Source organism: Sarcophilus harrisii, chromosome 3, assembly GCF_902635505.1.
Source record: "Sarcophilus harrisii chromosome 3, mSarHar1.11, whole genome shotgun sequence".
Lineage (NCBI taxonomy): Eukaryota > Metazoa > Chordata > Mammalia > Dasyuromorphia > Dasyuridae > Sarcophilus > Sarcophilus harrisii.
This window is the reverse complement of record NC_045428.1, coordinates 378,008,339-378,029,751: the sequence shown is the minus strand read 5'-3', so window position 1 is coordinate 378,029,751 and position 21,413 is coordinate 378,008,339. Positions and strand designations below refer to the sequence as shown.

General features: G+C 32.7%; 1 protein-coding gene across 1 annotated transcript in view; it reads right to left on the bottom strand.

Annotated features, from left to right (window-relative positions):
• The window catches only part of STAT1 (signal transducer and activator of transcription 1), a 54,503-nt gene that overhangs the window by 15,163 nt on the left and 17,927 nt on the right, over positions 1–21,413 (bottom strand). The window contains exons 6-18 of the mRNA XM_012544886.3: positions 21,178–21,256; positions 19,924–20,015; positions 18,784–18,935; positions 14,567–14,725; positions 13,953–14,045; positions 12,824–12,883; positions 10,641–10,670; positions 10,464–10,557; positions 7,222–7,263; positions 4,742–4,825; positions 3,554–3,652; positions 2,778–2,913; positions 429–481 (exon numbers count right to left, since the gene is read on the bottom strand). Coding sequence (XP_012400340.1) covers positions 429–481; positions 2,778–2,913; positions 3,554–3,652; positions 4,742–4,825; positions 7,222–7,263; positions 10,464–10,557; positions 10,641–10,670; positions 12,824–12,883; positions 13,953–14,045; positions 14,567–14,725; positions 18,784–18,935; positions 19,924–20,015; positions 21,178–21,256 — 1,173 coding nt within the window. The remainder of the gene's footprint in view (positions 1–428; positions 482–2,777; positions 2,914–3,553; positions 3,653–4,741; positions 4,826–7,221; positions 7,264–10,463; positions 10,558–10,640; positions 10,671–12,823; positions 12,884–13,952; positions 14,046–14,566; positions 14,726–18,783; positions 18,936–19,923; positions 20,016–21,177; positions 21,257–21,413) is intronic.

Sequence of the window (21,413 nt, the reverse complement as noted above, 5' to 3'; positions counted from 1 at the left end):
TTTGGAGAAAAAAAGGGGACTAAAGTAATTTTTGGAGAGATAAAATAAGCTAATCTTCTCTTTTTAAAAATCCTGTTTTCCCTCCTAAACTATTGTACTCAGGAGATTACTCAATGGTAGCACATTCCTGTAGGGCTCTTCACACAGAAATGAATAAAATATTCTCAGGGGAGAGTTCTAAGGGGAGTGAAAAGATTTTAAGGAAGTAACAGGATATTTTCTTTCAGCTGGATGCTTCCTGTCGGGATTCACATTAGAATACCAAATTTGTGGATTACACCATGAAATTTATATTTTTTCTCCTACAGATTCCTTGGGTGGAAGAAAAACTCCAAAGGGATTACCGCGATAGGAAGTGACTAAAACAAAGACTGAGAATAGAAGCTTAGTTTGATCTTCTAACTAATTCAAACAGATGAAGAACCCACCTTGCAGAATCTTGTCCAAGGAATAAGACCATCGGAGTTAGAGGAATTGGGGCCTAAAAAACAAACAAACAAAATCAATATTCCCAGGAGGATATAAATAACAATTCAACATTTTACTTAGGCTAAAAGATTTTGTATACATTCTCAAAAAATACATGGGAAAGTTTTTCTTTGAAGGATTTACTAATCTGATACAACTCAAAGGCAAATAGAATGAAATGATCCAGGTTATTATACAATCACCACTGCACATTACCTCTAATAATAATATGATGTTAATAACAAATATTCTTGAATAATTCATATACGTGGCTGATTTTTTAAATAGTATTTTATTTTCCAAATACTTGCAAAGATAGCTTTCAGCATTCACTTTTGCAAAACCCGTGTTCCAAATTTTTCTCCCTTTCTCCCCCACCATCCCCGCATCCCCAAGACAGCAAACAATGCAATATAGGTTAAATGTGTACAATTCTTCTAAATATATTTCTATATTTGTCATGCTACATAAGAAAAATAAGATCAAAAGGGGAAAAAACCGTAAGAAAGAACACAGCAACAAAAACAAAAAAGGTGAAAATTGTAAGTTTTGATCCATATTCAGTTTCCATAGTTTTCTCTCTGAATGAGGATGGCACTTTCCATCACAAGTCCATTGGAATTGCCTTTATTCACCTCATAGTTGAAAAGAGATTTGGCTGATTTTAATAAGAGAAATGGATAGACAATGCAGAATGGGGAAATGATTTTTTAAAGTATTTTAAGGAAGAAAAAAACCTTTAGTTCACTTCTTCCTTTGTTACTGTCTTTCTTTTCCTTCAATGATTTCTACACCCCTGCTTTAAAACCTGTACAATACAAATCCCTGTGCTGCGATGACTTCTGGTAGCATGTTTTGTTTTATATTTTAGGAATTTAGATTTAAATTTTAAAAATAAAATGGCAGAGGTAGGAGCATATAGGTGTCAAATATTGTTTATACTGTCAGATTGTAGTTGTGCTGATTAGCTATTCTGCTTTAAGTTTTTCCTTTTAAAATCTATATTATAAGAGCACATTGAATATACAGAATATACTCAGTATATAGAATATAATTATAGAATATTTACATATTTTCTACATATCTCTATGTAAATATAGAATATAAAGGAAATCTGTAAAAAATGTGTTTGCTTGTTTGTTTTTGAACACATTTCTATTACTGATAATTAATTGGGCCCCTTGGCAAATTCCTGGAAAAAACTATCTGCAAAATGAAAGCTAGTGAACTCTCTTAACAAGAGAGGTTTTACAATTACCTTTCCTAGAGATTTTTACAAAAAAGGGTGATTGCTTTTTTCAAAATGCATCAATTGGATTATATGACACCTAAAAGTCTCTTGCAATTCTAGAACTTTAAAATGTTTTTCTTTTCCTTTCTCCCTCCCCAAAGTTGCATTTCTATCACTTAGGAAACTACCAAAATTTTTCTTTCTTCCTCATTATTTTTCCACTTTTCTCTGAATATTTTTTATTATACAATATTTTCTAAGTCCCTTACAAAACTGAGAGTACATCTGCTCCCAAGTTAAAATTTGTTTTCAATACTCAACTCAGATGCTGTTAGGTTTTCTAGTCTCTTTTCTTACATAATACCCCCAGAAAGTTGCCAAAGGCATTACATTATAGAGAATATTTCCCCTTTTGGAAAAGATCAGGCACATGAAATAATATGTAGTAGCTACAGAAACCAAAGGACAAACTTAGAACAGACTTGAAGAGGTTACTTAGACCATTCTTTTGCCTTTGTTACAGAACAGACAAATGAAAAGAAATTATAATTTTTCCCCAAATAAGGAAAAAGGAAAACAAAAGTTTCTTTATCATTAGCAACATAACTCCAAAAAAATGTATGAAGTCTCTATAAAACAAAGATCTTGGAAGAATGGTTTATTTTAATACAATACTGAAAGAAAATTCACTTGGTATATATAACTTCACACAAGGTAAACAGATAAATTTTTCTAAAACTATAAAAGAGTATAAAAGATAACTTCAGTTTTCTCAGCTGAAAAACAAAGGGCCTGGACAAAATGGCTTCTGAAGTTCTTTCAAGTTCTGGATCTGTGCTTAAATAAGAACCATTCTTTGAAACAGATTTAGGAGGTGTCAAACTAATAAATGTCGGCCAGGATTCAAAGATGTCTTCTGATTGCAAGTCACTTTCATTTAGAACACATTGCTCCTTCACTTATCACATTTTAAATATCTAATAGGAAATTAACTTCTCAGGAAAGGAAAGAGGAAACAGAAAATTATTTTTAAGAACTAAGAATCTTTTATAGATAAAAAAAGTCCATATGTTCATACCTAGGAGTTTCTCGCCCAACATGTTCAGCTGTTCTAAATTAAGTCCTCTTTTTGTGACAGAGGAAAACTGCCAACTCAACACCTCTGAAAGTTGAGACCATTTTGCACATGGTGGGTTCAGAAAGAAGGATAAATTCTAAAGAGAAAACAATACAAAAATCCTTAAGAACAACTGCAGAGGCATCAAAAATGGACTGGGTGCTAAAACTCATGCTCATGCAAGGGTCTAAATTTTCAAATTCTTTTCTACAGTATCATACAACCCCAGAATAAAGAGTCACTAGCAGAAGAAAGTGAAAGTATAAGGGGAATCTTTGGATTCAGTGGAAGGAAAAATAAAATAATAAGCAATTAAAGGTTTAACTTTGGTCAAACTTTCTAAAAATCAAAGTTTATTTAGTTGATTCATACTTTGTAAGCAAAAGTAAAGGTCACAAAGATTTCATGAAGTAAATTATAATCAGTTTCTTTTTGTCTGTATATCCTCATTGCCAAAGATGGTCACTGGCACAAAAAAAGTTTTTAATAAAATCTCAGTTGAATCAAATGCAAGTGGATCTGAGTTTATCAGCAAAGAAGGAAAATTACAGATCTCTTTCCTATACTTGTTTCAGTTTTGTAAAGTTCCTCATAATCTTTACACATTTGTCTGTATGAGTTCTATGGTTTTCATTGAAGTTTCATTTGACTAATCAGCCCGATTTGAAGATTCTTAAGCTAGAGCAAGAGGGTCCTTTAGTTAACTTTTTATTTTAATAACAGAAGATCTTCAATACCTTGGGTTCTGTTGTTAGCATGTTGTACCATAAAATGGATGCCCATCCACTGGGAAGCTGGCTTACATTGGAAATCACAACAATAGGCAGAGATGTTGTCTAAAAGAAGAATAAGACTTTGAGGCATTCTAAATTAAAAGCATTTCATCCTACCTGTTCACAAACATATTAGTTACTCAATGTATTCAAACGAAATATACTTTTACAGATATCTCTATCATCTATCTATCTATCTTAAAGTTGTTTTATATCCTTTCCCCTCCAATTTGTTCAAGAATTTTTTTTTTGTTTATGTGTACAAGAGAAAAACAGATGCAAATCTCACAATCTTATTCTATAACCAACTAGAAATTGGCTGATCAATGTATAATCATACAATTGAGTTGCGAAGACAAGGAATAAATGAGGTGGAACAAAGTTGAAAGATAAATGGGGTTTAGAGAGCAAGCAGTACAACTCTGGGAGAGGAATGGATAAGATAAGGAAATAAGTAAACATGGTTGGTAGGACTTAGTAGAGAGTTGTAAGTCAATCATTCTAGGGAACAGTTATGGCAACTTGAGCAGCTGCTTTTTGTAGTTCTATCAAGGGAGAGCACTCTGTCCCATGGGAATGCATTATGCCATAGTTGCTTAGAATATCCTCTAAGTTTATTTCTAGACTATCCTCAGGCCTTTGCAAGGATCTTGAGCTTCCCAAAGGCACAACAGTACAACTTTTAAAAGGAAGATTATTTTAAGATATTTGTTTGGATTTGTTGTTCAACTCAGCATTAAGAAACATTTTTTAATTTAAAGAAAAATCCCCAATCAATACCATGGAACAATATTAGAAATCAAAAACATTGGGGAAATAATTCAATAATTCAATGGTAAACAACATTGTTATCCAAAGAGCTGGATTCATAAATAGTAATTTATAGCAGCACAGCCACAATCAAACAGCAAGCAAATAAAGCAGGGTAGCTGGAGAAAAGTCCTTAGAGGAAAAAAAAAACCCAATATAAAAATATATGGGAGAAAAATAGTAAATGACAATTACTTCTACTTTTGACAAGGACTTGACATTCTTCATGCAGAAGCTGCATCCCCTATCCTGGGAGGAGTTCCTTCATGAATAGTTAAGAAGATAGGTCACTAAGATCTTTCAGCTTTCAAATTCTGAGATTCTATGAAATCTAAGACTTACCTCTAGATCTATTACCAATCCAGGCTGGCACAACTGGGTCTCAAAGCTTAGAGAATGAAGCTCTTCAGTAACAATGAGAGGGCCCTAAAAAAACCAAGCATGCACAGAATTATTTAAAAATCTCAAATCAATTAATTCATATACTATGAACTGTTTATAAGCCAAAATAACCTTTTAAGAGGTGCAACTGAGGCCTACCCATCACTTCTTTCAGCATAGGAAATATAACCTCATCTCAAATTTTCAATCATGAAAGTTTGAAAGCATGAACGATTGGATACTTTCTAATAATATCTCCTGGGTATATTCATTAAAATGCATTTTTAAAATGATGATATGATGACTATAGTATTGTGTTTCAATGGAAAGGACTATGACTGAACTTAGAAGATCTGGATCCAAATATCTTGTTTGATAATTAATACTGTAGAAAGTCACTTAGCCTCTCAGCTGAAAAGTTAGAAAATTGAATTAGCAGCTGATTTCTCTGAGGTAATGTCCAGCATTCTAAATCTGATCTTATGAAATTATTGAGTATATTGCAGAGGTAATTATTGTTTTTAAGCAAAGAATGAACTAAATTCCTAGTAGGGGCTCTTTCAATTCTGAGATAATATGAAAAAATATTCCTACCATCACAATAAAAACTTGAGTGTTACATTTTATAGAAGGAAAAAAGAAATAGGGAAGAGGAACAGGGATGGATTACCAATGCAGATGGTGCATTGAATTTCTTTCCAATAAACTTGAACTATCATTGTCAGTAGGGGAACACAAACTGTAATAAATGCTTTGACCATCTATCATTTCAAGGCTGTCAGTCTAGTCCTGAAAAATCCATAGCTATTTCTATATGAAAATTTGAGAAACAACTCTCTAAAATTATAAGTTTTATAACAGTTGACAATATGTAAATCATTTGCCAATATGCATTGGTAGAGGATACTTCTTCACCAAAAGTTCCCTAAGGGAATAAAATCATAGATCTGGCACCCTCCATAAACACACAAACACACACACACACACACACACAAAACCCTCTTTTAATGACTGTTTTTTGTTTCCCAAATAGAATGAAGTATTTAGTGGAGGGTACAAAACATCTCCAAACCTTGAATAAATGTGAGATTTATAATTTACAAAACATTTTTACATCTGTTATCTTTATTATCTTGTAACTACCGTTGCACTAAGCTAGGGTAATTGTTATTTTGCAAATGAGGAAAGAAAGACTAAGAGAGAGGCTGAAGCCATCCAGCCACTGACCATCAATACCAAGATTAGATTTCAGGTCTCTTGACTCTTAGATTAATGATCTTTCCAACAAATCACATGGTCTTCAGTATCTACAGAAAGTTCAAATATCAATTTTCTTCTTACACATGGCCAGCGAGTGAAGGTATGTGAAAGTAGGGAAAGTGGGGTATTAGGAGGGTCTATTTTCCCTCCAGAGAGAAGTCATATTGCAAAGCTAATGCCTTCTCTCCCAAATAACTTTGCCTTTAGTTGTACTTATTCTCCTTGTACATTATCTGTATACACATATACACATATTTATTTTCTTCCCCATTAGAATATAAGTTCTTTCCAAATTGGGACTGTTTCATCCATTTTATGTCCCCATAGCTCAATTATAATGCCTGATTTAAAGATATTGCTTAATAAATCCTTATTGATTGGTTGATTGTAATTTCTTGATGCAAAGAGAAAAATTAAGCCTTTTCTGTACCAACTGAATGTACATGGATTTTTGTGTGTTTCATTTCTGTTTGCATGATTTATTTCCTTAATCTTCACAAACTTCCTGAGATAAGCAAACATCAAGAACACTGGACTCAGCAGATTTGGGTTCAAGTCTCATCTCTGATAGTAAATTAATCTACCTTTCTAATTAATTTCCTCAGATAGGAGATGAAGATAATAGTACTTTTCTGAATTATCTCACAGGGTTGTTGAGAAGTGTTCTTTGTAAACAGCAATTCTCTAAATTCTCTAAACTGAACTACTTATCCCCAATTATAAAGAAAAATGAAGGGAAACAGAGAGACCCACGTTTCATGATGTGGCGTGGGAGCTGAATTCACAGTCCTTTGATTTTAGAGTTGGTAGCATCCTAATAACTATGTCCAAATTCAAATCTAGCATCTCTTCAGGTATAAGAGCCCAAAATCACATTGATGTTACTTTAGTGGATAGATAATATTATTGATGTAGATAACTATCTTTAGAGGTGTGAACTATGCCTACTCATCCTGTGCAATTCTTGTCCATATTTTCCCATGAATTGTCCAGAGTGGATATTCACAATGGACCAGATACACTCTGTGAACTTTGTCATTATTACTCTTGCTGCTCATTTGGACCAAATGCTTCTTAGAAATATGAGAGAAAAACATTAAAACTTGACAAGTTACTAGAAATTTGTAAAGAGGGAGAATGAGGCTGATGGACATGATAGAAAAATGAGAAATTTCTCTTACCTCATTAGTTCTGGTACCTGCATTTTTCTGTTCTTTTAGTTGCTGTAAGAGAAACCAAAAATCCTCTTAGTATATGTCATGTTAACTTATTTTTTAAATTAATCATAAACAAAAATAGAAGCAGGAACAATCATACAGAAAATTACAAAAGGAATAAATGCTATCATTTTAATTTAATAGAGTAATGGATATAAAATAATCATATTGCATTTTAATCTAAAAAATTATAAACTCCTTTACTGAACTTAAAATTCTTTGAGGGCCCAATTTGACTCTGAATATCTCCAACATCTAGCACAGTCCAATGCACATGAAAGGTATTTAATAAATGATAGTTGAATAATGAATGAATGTATTACTACACCTTTCTAATAGAGTAACATTGTGCCAAATATCATGGGATAGTTACTAGGTTAAACATTTCTATCTTTTTTCTTTCTGAGAAATTTCTTTTGGCCTGATTGTAGAAATTCTGTGCCATAACATCCCTAATCCAAAGGATTTCTTGTTTCCCTTTTCTCTGTAGATTAGTTCTGCTCTAAGGCAGGCCCATGAGACTCAAACCAAATTTACATTAGCCTCATAATGGATGAAGCCCCTAGGTTGTACTAGAATCAATATGCTACCCCAGGATTGTGATAAATTATGGTATATGGATGTAGTGGAATATTATTGTTCTGTAAGAAATAATGAGTGGATTGATTTCAGAAAACCTTGAAAGACTTAAATGAACTGATGCTGAGTGAAGTGAGCAGAGCCAAGAGAACATTGTAGACAGTCACAACAACATTATGTGAGGATCAACTGTGATGGAGATTTGCCTCTTTTGGTGATTCAAGATAATTCTAATAGACTTGTTATGGAAAGTGCCATCCACATTCAGAGAGACAACTATGAAGACTGAATGTGGATCAAAGCATAGTATTTTCACCTTTTTTTGTTGTTTGTTTGCTTGTTTTTCTTTTCTTTCTTGTGTTTTTTTCCTTTTGATCTAATTTTTCTTATACAGCATGATGAATATGGAAATATGTTTAGAAGAATTACATATGTTTAGCCTATATCAAATTGTTTGCTGTCTTAGGGAGGGCAGAGGAGAGAGAAAAAAATTTTGAAAACTATCTTTGCATGTATTTGGGAAAATAAAATACTATTTAAAAAGAGAAAATGTGTTTCTATATAAAGTAATAGAATTTTGTATCAGGAAAGAATTCTAACACTCATCATGTATGAGATCCCATTTTAAGTGCAACTAGAAATAGAAAGACATAAAAGGCATATTTATTGCCTTTAAAATTTTTTTTAGTTAATAGGGAATGTAACAAGTATATGAATTTGTTCATTTGTTTTAGTTAGCTTTCCACAACCCCATTTGGGATTTTCTTGGCAAAAATACTGAAGTAATTTATCATTTCCTTCTCCAGTTCATTTTATAGATGAGGAAACTGAGATATATGGGATTAAGTGACTTGTCCAGGGTCACAGAGTTAGTAAGCATGTGAATACATGAATAATTAGTTAGCATCTTGTCATTTGTTCAATAAGAAAGGTACAACCTAAAGAGTTGTAAAGTTCTGAAAAGAGAAATCTTTCGGAGGAAGAGATAGCTTCCAGAAGAAGATAGGACTTAACTGGGCCTTGAATTATTGAAAGAATTATTGGGAAGAACATAATTGATTTCATCTTGTTCTGTCTCAATCATTTTGATATAATCAACTCTTCATGAACTGAAAGAAATTATAGCAGTTAGTAGCTTTCAGTGTCTTCTTTCTTCCAAGCAGTACAAAATAACTAGTTGCTGAAGCTGGAGGATTCCAGCATCCTTGGAATGTCCTCTTCCTTATCTGATCAGAAGGACAGTTCTCTTTGATTTAGTAAAAACAAGCTGTTAAGAAAAATAACTCCCTTATCTATTTCCTATGGCAAATGATGTATATTTTACTATTTTTTCCTTTGATGGTCACTTTCATTTTAATTAAGTTAACTTTTTTTGTTTGTTTCATATAATGTATAAATGTTGCTCATTAATTTATGATGATGCAATCCTCATTAATTGTGGGTAGAAAATCTGATACTTTTGAGCGTCATAATGCTTGTCTCTTGATTACTTCTGGCCTATTGGCTTTAGATAGTCAAATTGATTTAAAAAATTCATGCAACAAAAGGATGGGTCTAATTAGATAAAACACAGAGGAAGAATTTCATATAAAGAAAACCAAATAGGCCAAGGCCCAGCACTGAGAAAAGGGCAAGGTATGTAACCTAATTTGACTCAAACAATAGGTGCATGTAGGAAAATGGTGGAGCAATAAGTCTTGGAAGGTAGGTTGGAACCATGATGTGTAGGGAGCTGGGTTGAAGAATTTGGACTCTTATTCAATAGGCAAAGGGGAAGCCACTAAACATTTTTAAGTGGAAAGTGAAATGAATAGAGATATACTTTAGTAAGGTTAACTTTGAGTAAGTGATCTAAAATGTTCTCACCTCAGATTTCTCCATCTAATCCAATTATCCATTTATTCAAAATGAGGATAGTAATAACTCATATTTCATGGGGTTGTTGTGAGGATCAAATGAGAAAGAAATATACATGTAGAGAAAGTGCTTTGCAAAACCTAGAAAACTAAATAAATGTTAGCTATTCTTAATTATAATTATGAAGATGGAAACAGAATAGAGAGATTTGTGATAGTTGTTCATTTATTCAGTGCTTGATGTTTTCTTGGCAAAGATACCAGAGTGGTTTGCCATTTCCTTCTCTGGTTCATTTTACAGAGGAAGAAATTGAGGAAAACAGCATTGAGTGACTTGCACAGCATCACAGATAGTAAATATCTAAGGCCAGATATGAATCCAGGAAGATAAGTGTCCCTGATCCCAAGCCTGACACTCAATCCACTGTAAATCATATTCAAAGGTTATCAGAAATATGGAAATAGGTCTAGAAGGATTGCATTTGTTTAATTTATATGGATTACTTGCTGTCTAGGAGAGAGAGGAAGGAGGGACTAAGAGAAAGAGGAAAAAAATTTGGAACACAAAGTTTCGCAAAGGTTGAAAATTTTCTTTGCATGTATTTTGGGAAAAAAAGCAATTATTATAAAAAACATAAAAAGAAAGGTTATCAGAAAGAAAATCTGGAGTTGCCATGACTATTTTTTTTATCATAAAGTGTTATTCACATTGCTTTAAAATAAAACAAAGGAAAAAAATACATAAAAAGAATTTTAAAGTAATCCTCCTACCAGATGCCGAAATTCTGCTGCTAAGCTTCCATTAGTAGATTCCTCCATATTCATTACTTTTGTGTGTGTTCCCAAAATGTTGAATTTCCTAAACCTACACAGAAGATGTTAGAAAGATCTGTGAGACTTAGAATTATTAAAAAAACAGTGGAATTTGGCAAAAAGTGTTTTGCTTACCCCTTTACTGTATTCTTCTCATTCACATCTCTATAAAAGAAAAACAAATAAATACTTCAGACTAGAAAACAAGTTTTACAAAATAATTTAGCCAAAAGAAATTTATGCATATATGTAAATAAGAAATAGATCCAAAGGAATTTTATGCACATTTCCTCTGTCAGCTGGAAAACATTCCAGTATAAACTTATTAGGATTTTTCCAATTTTACTCTTCAAAAACCTTAATTTTTTCATAAAATAATCAGTGTAGAGTCAACTAATTTTGGCCATTTGCAACCATGAGTTTCAAGTGTGCAGATTAAATTTTCAGACTTTAATTTATCTTTAACAATAATATCCTCATCTCTATTTTCTCATCAAAAGATTCAATTATTTTTCTTTGTAACAGTACATTGTCAAGGTTTAAAATTAGATCTCAGCCCTCTGACAAGAAAACTTTTCTTCCTTTCCCCCTCTTATATCCCTCTTTTTCAAGTAAAAGTTGTATTTTTGTGATGAGGCATTATTGAGTAGGAAAGCCGTTTGACTTCTCCAACTAAAATAATTAGTAAAAATACATACAATTCACAAAAATCACATCACAGGGGTTTAGGGACTTGGTACCCCTTCCCTTCCTCCCCCCCTTCATCTAGAAAATTAACATAAAGTTTTCTGGTTCTCTTTTTGAACCAGAGAGGAAATCTGAATTTTTTCTTTTTCTTTTACTAGGTATTTATAGTACCTTATTAAAAAATTTGGGTTAAGCAATTGATCAGAGATTATATGTTGTTAAATGCTAAGTAAAAAGCACTGTAGCTTTTATAGAACTTTGCCTAAATTCTTATTTAGAGTGATTTCTTATGCTGACACATGATATAACAAAACCATGACAGAGAAAGTTGTGAGGTAGAACAGATATGTATACAGAGGTGTGGAGCTTGTTTAAATGCCCAGCTTCTTAAACTATGGTTCACAACTCCATATGGAGTCTTGTAACTGAATGTGGGGGTTTGCAAAATTATGATTTATTATCAGTTATTGTTTGCTTTGTATAGCTATTTTATATATCTATAAACCTAGGGTCACATAAAATTTCTAAGGCAAAAAGGATGGAAAAAATTTAATCCCTGAATTAGAGAACTGACAAATGCTAAATGCTAAGTCTCATGATGAAAAAGAGAAATATCGGAGATTAGAAGCGCAAGTGAGTCGGAAAAAAGAAACTAAGATGAAGCAAGGGTGATAGAATGCAGAAAGATAAAGATATGGAACATATAGGAAATGAGGAGATATAAAAGTAAAGAGAATGAGATTATGATTTTTATTAAACCCTCATTTATAGAATCTTTCCTAAACTAGAACTCTTTCAACTGCCAAAAATGTGACAAAATACACCTGGGAATAAATCATTTTCCTGTTCTCCCTGAGTTATCTAATTTTATCCTAGACCTAAAGTTGTAGGCATAAGGTAGAGGTGAACCATCTTACTTCTAGGTTACTATTACCCAAAGTCAATTACTATAGAATAATTCTAAGGCTGATTTTTTGGAGTTTAAGGTCCAGGACAACCAAGGTTATCCTAAGCTGATGTGATCTGGGGGTGAATTTAATCCTTAGTCCCAAGAATTGAAGCTGTCTCAGTCTCCTCTTGTCTGAAAAGAATAAAAGACTCCACCCTCTAGAGATGGTTAGGAATTAAGCTGATTTACAGGAGGGATTAAGCATGTCTACCTTGTATTAGTGTTTCTATTATATTTCTTTTTTGCAATGTTCAGTTATTTTTCAGTTTCTTAAGAGATTACAAAGGCAAAGTTTTATGGGCCTAGAAGCCAGTTCAAATATCAAACCCCTATATATTTAACTCTGCCTGAATTATGTGTCTCACTTTCTGTAGGTAGAAAAGACGTGCTTCTCAGCAACATACATATTGATGGGATACAAGACACAACTCGAAAATAATTCATTTACATTTAGAGTGTATGTAAGAAATTAAAGTCTAAAACTATGTTGTATATACTGTTGTGATTAGTAAATTCCTTATTACTAATAGTAATTAGTAATATTAATAACCCATCATAACTTATCATTAATGTTAATTATATATTTAATTTTAAGTTGTATCAAGAAATTTTGAAAAATGACTTATGAAATAAAATATATTATATTTTATGTTATATCAAGAAATTTTGAAAGTTGACTTACTTATCAAATAAAACTTTCACTTTCAAATTGTAATTCAGTTCTGGTAATCTCACCAGCAACCTGGAAAGAAAAGAGAAAAAAAATGCATCAGTTTCTCTCAATGCCATGCCTTTATGCTAGTTACTTTGAGGCCTAATATTCTCTTCCTCCCAATGTTCAACTCTCAGAATCCTTGGTTGTCTTTAGGATCCAGCTTAGGTGTTAGCTCCACCAAGAGGCCTTTCCTAGTAGCCTCAAATGTCAGTGCCATTCCCTCTAAATTCAATTTCCATCCACTCCGTATTTATTTTATAGGATATGACTTATATATTGTCTTATATATTCTGCCTCCTTTTTTAAAATATAAATTTCTTGAGAACAGGGATTATTTTTTGTTTTTCTGATTCCTTGTATCCCTAGCACTTAGCATGATTATGATGGAATACTACCATGTTATAAGAAATGATGAGCACAATGATCTTAGAAAAACATGCATAGACTTCCATGAAACACTGAAGAGTGAAATGAGCAGAACTAAGAGCACGTTGTATACAGTAAAAATATTATTTTAAGAATAACTTTGAATGACTAAGTCATTTTGACTATTATAAATACAAATTTAATATACTTAATTATTATTATTATTAGAACAAATTAATATAAATACAAATTATAAATACAAATATAAATCAAATTAATTCTTTATGGTGGTCTTCTTAATGTCCTAGTCTAAGCTCTCTCAATAATTACCTTGTGATCTTAGGCAAAAGACAATCTCTTGGGATCTCAAATTTGTCATTTGTTACATAAGAGTACTGGACTAGAGGATCTCAAAGTTACTTTCTAGTTGTTCATATTCTATGATTCTAAGGCCAGAGTCGAGTCCTTAAAGATAGCACATATCATTCTTTCAATTTGATTATAATGACTCAGTCTCAAGAGTGTCCTTGTAAATCATGATAGAGTGCCAGGTTCTAAGGGACTCTAGCATATGGTTTAAAGAGGCTGACTGACAATCTAGAGGAAGAAAATTAATAGAAAAAAATAAGTACTGCATTATCCTTTCCCCAAAGCACTCTGTGCAATACCTTTCAAAACAGAAAGTCAGAACTGCAAAGAAGTAAGATTATGGAGTTTGATTCATTATTACCTCAGTTTCACAGTGAACTGCACTCCTGTCTTTAGAACTAAAGGTCTCTGTGGATGAGTTGGCATACATGGCTGTCTTTCTACCACAAATGAGCTGTAATGACCAAATAAAGTAAAAACAAATTATCATTTATATCTATCTGATGCAGAAATCATAATCTTTCTATCAGGAAAAACTATGAAACCAAAGAGTAAAATGGCTCCTCCATTTCTGATCACTTTTAGGGACTTGCTTCTATAAATTCAAAATTCAATAAAAATGAAAACCTTACCCAAGCAAACAAAACAGAAGGAGAATGATGAAGGGAGAATTTTTTCAAAGATAAAATTCTTGTCATCTACTTGCTACAAGCTACAGCTGCAATGGAAATTGCAATGGGAAATTCAGTCATTGATATATGTTGGTCAAATTTCCAACAGGTGAAATGCTCATTATAGCACACTAAGAAAACATTTTAATTATATCAGGTTAATCCAAGAAAAGTGATAGCTGACATCAACTGCTCTATTTTCTTAAATTGAATTAATATACTCTCAACTAATTTTTTTTTTTATTAATTAAGACTACCAACTGCAAAACATGTAGGCAATATTGCCTCCCAAGTGAGTAGTTACCACTGAATTAGTTGCTTGAAAAGATTCAAAGTTTGTTCACGTAAAATGTCTTTGTTTTTGGGAATAGGGTCCAGCTCATAGGTGTATTTCTGTTCCAATTCCTCAAGCTTTTTAAGCTGTTGGCGAACTTGCTGAAGACTTTCGGCAATGGTGGTGAACCTGAAAGGAGACATACAGTGGATTTCAGAATGAGTTTTCATTTATACAAATATCCATACAACAATGAAATCAATGTATTAGAGTGTCTCCGCTATTTTAGGCATCAGGGGAATTAAGAAATTGTACAACATGGTTCCTTCTCTCAGCCCTGAATCATGATACAGGAGATCTTGTCTGTATCTCCTCTTAGCCCCTCTAAACTTATCAGCTATAAGAAGCAATGGAGAAGGCTTGGTCTGAAGGCAAGGAATCTGAGTTATAACCCAGCTCTACTATTTATAGCTAGTGTGAACTTGGGCAAGGCAATCCATCTGCTTCAATTACTTCAAGGTTGGATCTAGATGGCATCTGAAATCCCTTCCATAATTAACTCAATGCCCCTATGATCCTGTCACTTCAGTTCTTTGGGGTCTCAGTTTCTTCATCTGTAAAACGAGGGGAATATACTCTAAATGACTTCAATATCCCTTCCACTTTCAAATTACAACTTTTGAATGAACTTGGGCAAATCATTTCACTTTTCTGAGGATTAGATGGCTTATTAACAGCAAATATTTATAGAGTGCTTGAAGATTTACAAAGTACTTAACAAATGTTAGCTCATTTGATCCACACAATAATCTTATAAAGTAGGTGCCAAAATTATTCTTATCTGATAGATGAAGAAACTGAAATAGAATTTAAGTGAATTACCCAGACCTGCAGATCTAATAAGAGTTTGAGGCAGAATTTTAACTCAAGTTTTCGAATCTTAAGTTATCATTCTCTTGCCATTGTACCACTTAGATGCCTTACTTACTAAATGAGAGATAGAACATTTATTAATAATTTATTACATGCCAGACACTATGAAAATGGAAGTGATAATAAGAATAGAGATTGGGGTTTAGGATAAAAAATCACTTGGATCCAAGATTTCCAAGATTTTTTAAAATTACTCCAAACTTAAAATCAGTTGAAAAGGTGGGTAATCACCTTAACATTTGGTGACTAAGGGTAATTAATAATTTCCAAGGAGCATCTATTTCTTGAAAAAAGAGTAAGCACTAAGTAAACATAGTGTCATGATGAGGTAAGTCAGACTTCATAGAGATAATGAACTCAAATAAATTCTGAGCAGGCATTAAGAAGGAATTAAAAGCCAGAGTCAATAGGAAAAATTAGGGTCATCATGGAATAGATTGGTGACAATGCCAAGAAGGGAGCAATAGTATGCAGAGACAAAATGACAGCTAACTTCACACAAAACATTTGTGAAAGTTTTCTTTTGAAAGGGGCACAATAGCCCAACTCTCTCTTTACTTTGTTGGGTATGCTTGGCTATGAATTGGGACAACAGTAATAATAAATGCCAAGTAATGAGAGACAGTATTCTATAAAGCAGTAGCTAACTAAATGCTTTTTTTTTTCAATAAAGAATTTAATAGTGGAAAAGTCTCCTGCAGGCTGGCATTGCTAGAGAAGGTAGGCTTAAAGGAGGTGATGATAGCTAGCTTGTATATAACATGTTAAATTTTGCAAAGTGCTTTATATGTTATCTTATTTGATCCTCATAGCAGCATTATGAGGTAGATGCTATTATTAATATATTTATTAATAATTACATTAGTATTAATTTATATATTTCCATTTTGTGCTGAGAAAAATAAGGCTGAAGGAAGTGAAATAATTTGTCTTGGTTCACCCATCTCATAAGAATCTGAGGCAGAATTTGAATTTGGATCTTTCTGACTCCAAGTCAAGCATTCTATCCACTGTACTAATTGGATAGCCTTTAAGAGAGATTAAAATTAGAAGAGATGAAAAGGAGGAAGGAGAACATTTGTTATTCTTCATTTATTTAATCTTTTCTGACTCTTTGTGACCCTGTGGACTATAGCTTGCCAATGGTACATGTGTGGATTTCTTGCAAAGGTTTTGGAATGGATTAGGGCAAACAGGGGTAAGTGACTTGTATAGGGTCACAAGCTTCACACAACCACTAAGTATCTGAGATCAAATTTGAACTCAAGTCCTTCTGTCTGCAACTGAACCATGTAGCTGCCAAGGAGAGCATTACCAGCAAGGAAAATAAAGTGAACAAAAGTTTGAGTGCAATCTAATGCAATGTGTGTAGAAGACAATGCAGAAAGCAGTCTGACTAGAATTTATTCTAGGAAGCAATGGGAAAATAATAGAATAGGTAGAAATGGTGGGATAAACTTACAAAGTTCTTGAAAGCCAAGGAGAAGAATTTAGCCTTGATATAGTAGAAAATGGGGAGTTATCGTAAGTCTTTGAGTAGATATATGATAATGGCATAGAATTGGATCTGTGAATTCATTGATATAGAGAACTCTCAAAGAAAATATTTTTAATAATAATAACAACAACAAAAATAACAATAAAAATGCCTCCTAAAGTCCAATTTATCATCTGTGTTGTTAAGGTGGGGGACAGCATCAAGTTAGAAGCACGAAAAAATCTGGGAAGACTTATATGAACTGAGCAGAGCCAGGAGATCATTGTACAGTAACAGGAATATTATATGAAGATTAACTTTGAATGACTTAGTTATCCTCAGCAATACAATGATCTCATACAATTCTAAAGGATTTATTATGAAAAATGCTACCTACTTCCAGAGAAAGAACTGATGGAGTCTGAATACAGTTTGAAGTAAATCTTTTTTTTTTTTTTTTTTTTTTTTTTTTTTTTTTTTTTTTTTTTTTTTTTTTTTTTACTTTATGTTTCTGGGGGGTTTTTTGGTCCATTTTTTTTGTTTTGTTTTTTGTCTTTTGCAGCATGCTTGATAAGACCACACAGCCTATTATAGCTGAATGAACTTGTATAAATATATCTATTAGAGTGCTTGCCTTATCAAGGAGAAGGAAAGAGAGGGAATTTGGAACTCAAAAAATTATTTTAAAAATTAATGTTAAAATTGTCTTTTCATGTAATTGAAAATAATCAAAAACATTCTTTAGCAAAAAAAAAAAAAAAAAAAAAAAGCATACCAGTCTGAGAGATATGTAACAGTAACAGTAACATTGTGTTGCAATGTCACTATAGCAGCTGGGACAGTTTGGCAAGAAGTCTGAAAAATTGGGCTTTAGCAATACCAAGATTGGGTTAGCCTCCTGAACAGTGTGATGATGAAACTTTCCTTTATGAGTGCAAGGAATAGAAGTGGTGGCATATAGGATATTCCTATTCAAAACTGTCATGATGATTAGGTTGACATAGAGGACAGCCTAGTGGGTAGCACTCCTTTGTGTTCTGATATCATAAAATTGCAAAATAATCCAGAACAAATCAGAAATACCAATACCCTACCAGCTGGAAATGCTTCAGTACACAGGATACTGACCCCTAAAGCAGCCAGAAGCCCTAAATTGTTCATAACACATGAATTGTTTCATAGGAACCACTGCTATTTCATTTAAACAACAATAACTAGAAATAGATTTCACCACTTATATGCAAGGACTTCATGCCCTTGTCTAACTACTTCTAACTTCTGGAATTTTGCCATAATTAGAAGTTAAATTCACTAGTTTATTGTTTATACACTTAAATAAAGTGTCTATAAAGGGAAGAGATACTTCCTTTTTTTTTTGAAAATCAGGGTAACATTTTGATGCTAAAACTTATGGGGAAGATATTATCTCAAAAGTTTTAGGACAGAAATGGGAGTGATTGACTTTCAGAAGCTAAAATGAAGGAAATGTGTCCCTCTCACTAATGTTTTAGCACAACCTCTTGGTGTGTCATGTCAACTGCTCCAATATGGGGTACAGTACACCCTAGACTTATAATGTGAGAAAAATGAAGAGTGACAAATATGGAAATTGCCAACAAAAATTCACTATGAATTGCTGATGCAAAGATACAATAATTTTTAAATGTGAATGTTTTCAGGACATAAAGAATCATTAGAGGGGAGGGGGAGTCCTAAATTAAAAGTTTATCAGAGCCCATCAAGATATTTCAAATGTTGAATGACAACTCTGAATGATTATTATGCTTATTGAATAAATGGTGCATTTTTGCCAAGAGAGGTTAATTTTAGACCTTACCAGTTCTGTAACTGATCTAAGCAAGCATTGGGAGGTCCTCCAATACATGCACTCTGCTGTCTTTGTTTCCATTCCACCAGTTCTTTATTCAGCAAAACATTCTGCGCAACTTCTGTCACATTCAAAAGTTCTATTATTTTCTGCACAACTTCCTAATGAGTAAAAGACCCAGAAAGAAAGCAGAATCAATAATTTTTTCTTTGTAATTATAGTGGATTTTACTAATAATTCACATGTGTGAAACTATGTTTGAACAAACTAGTATTTGAATGTGACGTAATCATATTGGGCTATAAGAAATGAGTAACAAAAGATGGTTCCAATGAGACATGAAAGTGTATGAAATGATGGAGAGTGAAGTGAATAGAGTCAGAAAAATGATGATACTATAACATCAATATTACAAACATGAATAATTTTTATAGACTTAACAGCTCTGATCACTTAAGTGATAAACCATAATTCTAGAGAACTGATAAAAGAGAACATTGATCAACTCATGACACACACACACACACACACATATATATATATAAGGAGAGAGAGAGAGAGAGAGAGAAAGAGAGAGAGAGAGAGAGAGAAGGGGCGGGGAGAATAATGCATTTTTGTGTTTGGCTAGTGTGAAAATTTTTCTTCTGTCCCCCTTTTCACTCCCTCCTTCCTTCCCTTCCTTTTTTCCCTCCTTCCCCTTCCTTACTTCTTTCCTTTCTTTCTTTCTTCTTTCTTTCTTTCCTTCTTTTTTCTTCTCTTCTTCCTTTTCTTCTTTCTTTCCTTTTCTTCTCTGTGTCTCTCACTCTTTCTTCTTCCCTCTCTCATAAACTTCTTCCCTGACTCCCTCCTCTGGGAGGGCTCTCTCCCCTCCTCTAATTCTCCTTCCTTCCTTTCTTCTTTCCTTTTCAGTTCATGGGGGAGGGGAGAGGGAGAAAAAATTCTTAATAATTAAACCCCCCCGCACAAATTCTTAAGAGCTATTTATATATTCTAACTTCCTAAACTAGCCAATCATTCCTTTGGTCTTGAAAAGATATCTAAGCTAATACCCTACAAAACAAATTTTCCTTAATTTTAGCCTCAAGACATCTATTATTCACATTCAGTGATTTTAAAACAAAAGGTTGCCTTAAAAAAGGGGGAAATTACCTTTCTCTTCTGATCCAGCATTAAGTACATCTTTTGCATTAACATTTTTTCCTGCTTATATTCATTTGGTGCCACATTAGCATGTTCATGCTCTGCAAATGAAAATTATACAGAATTATAAGCATGAAATAAAGTTTTTCATTAAATTAGTAAGAATATGGTAAAAATGAATAAGAAGTCTAAATTTCTCTCCAATTCAATGCTTCCAAAGATTAGTCTTCCTTTTAAAAGTTGAACAAGAAAATTTTAAGTATTAAATGGGACTTTTGCTTCCATGGCCAAATATATTTATTGTCAGAGTAATTTTTTTGATATCCTTTTGATGGGGTTTGATGGGGTAAATTCTTTTGATACAGCACATAAAATGAACATGAAAGTGTTGTCTTCTGATAGACTACATATATAAGTCAGGACTGAATTAACATTTTAGATGGTATATTGAACATTACTCTAACAAGCAACAAATAGAACAATTACTAAATTTTAAAAAAAATTGTCAAAATCAAGTGAAATCAATTTGTGTATGAAATTAATAGTGTATAAACATTGAAAGGCTGGGATAAGAAAAAGCAATTAGAATTATTTTGTTTGATTCTATAGGAAAGGTTAGGAGCAGTGAGTGAAAATGGAAAAGAAGCACATTCAAGTTTGAAAGAAATTAAAATGTCTTCAAAATTAGGGCTATACAAAAATGAAATGGGCTTCCTTGTATAAAGATAAGTCACCACTTGTTAAAGGCTTTTCTACACAAAGTTTTTGGCTGGCCACTTGTTAGACTCGAAGCAGAAAAGGTTATGGTACTGAGGTTTCTCCAGATTTTGAGATTCTGTGATTTAATGAATTTAACCAATTACTATTTACAGAATGTTTTTACCCCCAAATCAAGCATGCTTACTCCATCCTCTCATGAATAATTAATTTCCAAGTAGAAGTACTTAACATGCCATTCAACAAAATCCGTGCATTTAAGATGTTGTCATTTGCTGTGTTTTTTTTTTTTTGTTTGTTTTTTTTTAAAGCAACCAAGTGAAGGAGCACCAAAAATGTGAGGGAAAAAATGTGTTTAAATGTATGAACAGGGAGCAGAATTATATCTGTAAAGCGCTCCAATTTCCAGGAAGAAAGAATACAGTGAAAATATGAAATTATGAGTACATTTTTAAAAAGCACCCACGTCTCTAAGCTTGATTGTGTGACTAGCACAACTTTTAATTGAACAAATGAGCAAATCATAATGAATTATTAAACTCTTACCTCTGTTACTAAAGGTTTTGCATTTGAAGTCATATTCATCTTGTAAATCTTCTAGTACCTTTATCTCTTGTTCTATATCCTAAAAATTAGGATATAGTATTTATTTAATCTGGTACTGGAAATATGGTTAATAATATATTTCCTCTAGTATCTAATGAGGCAGTCAGAAAACATGTCACCCAATTGTTTTTGTTACAAAATAAGAATTGTTTCATTGGAAAAGCATATTATTTTCC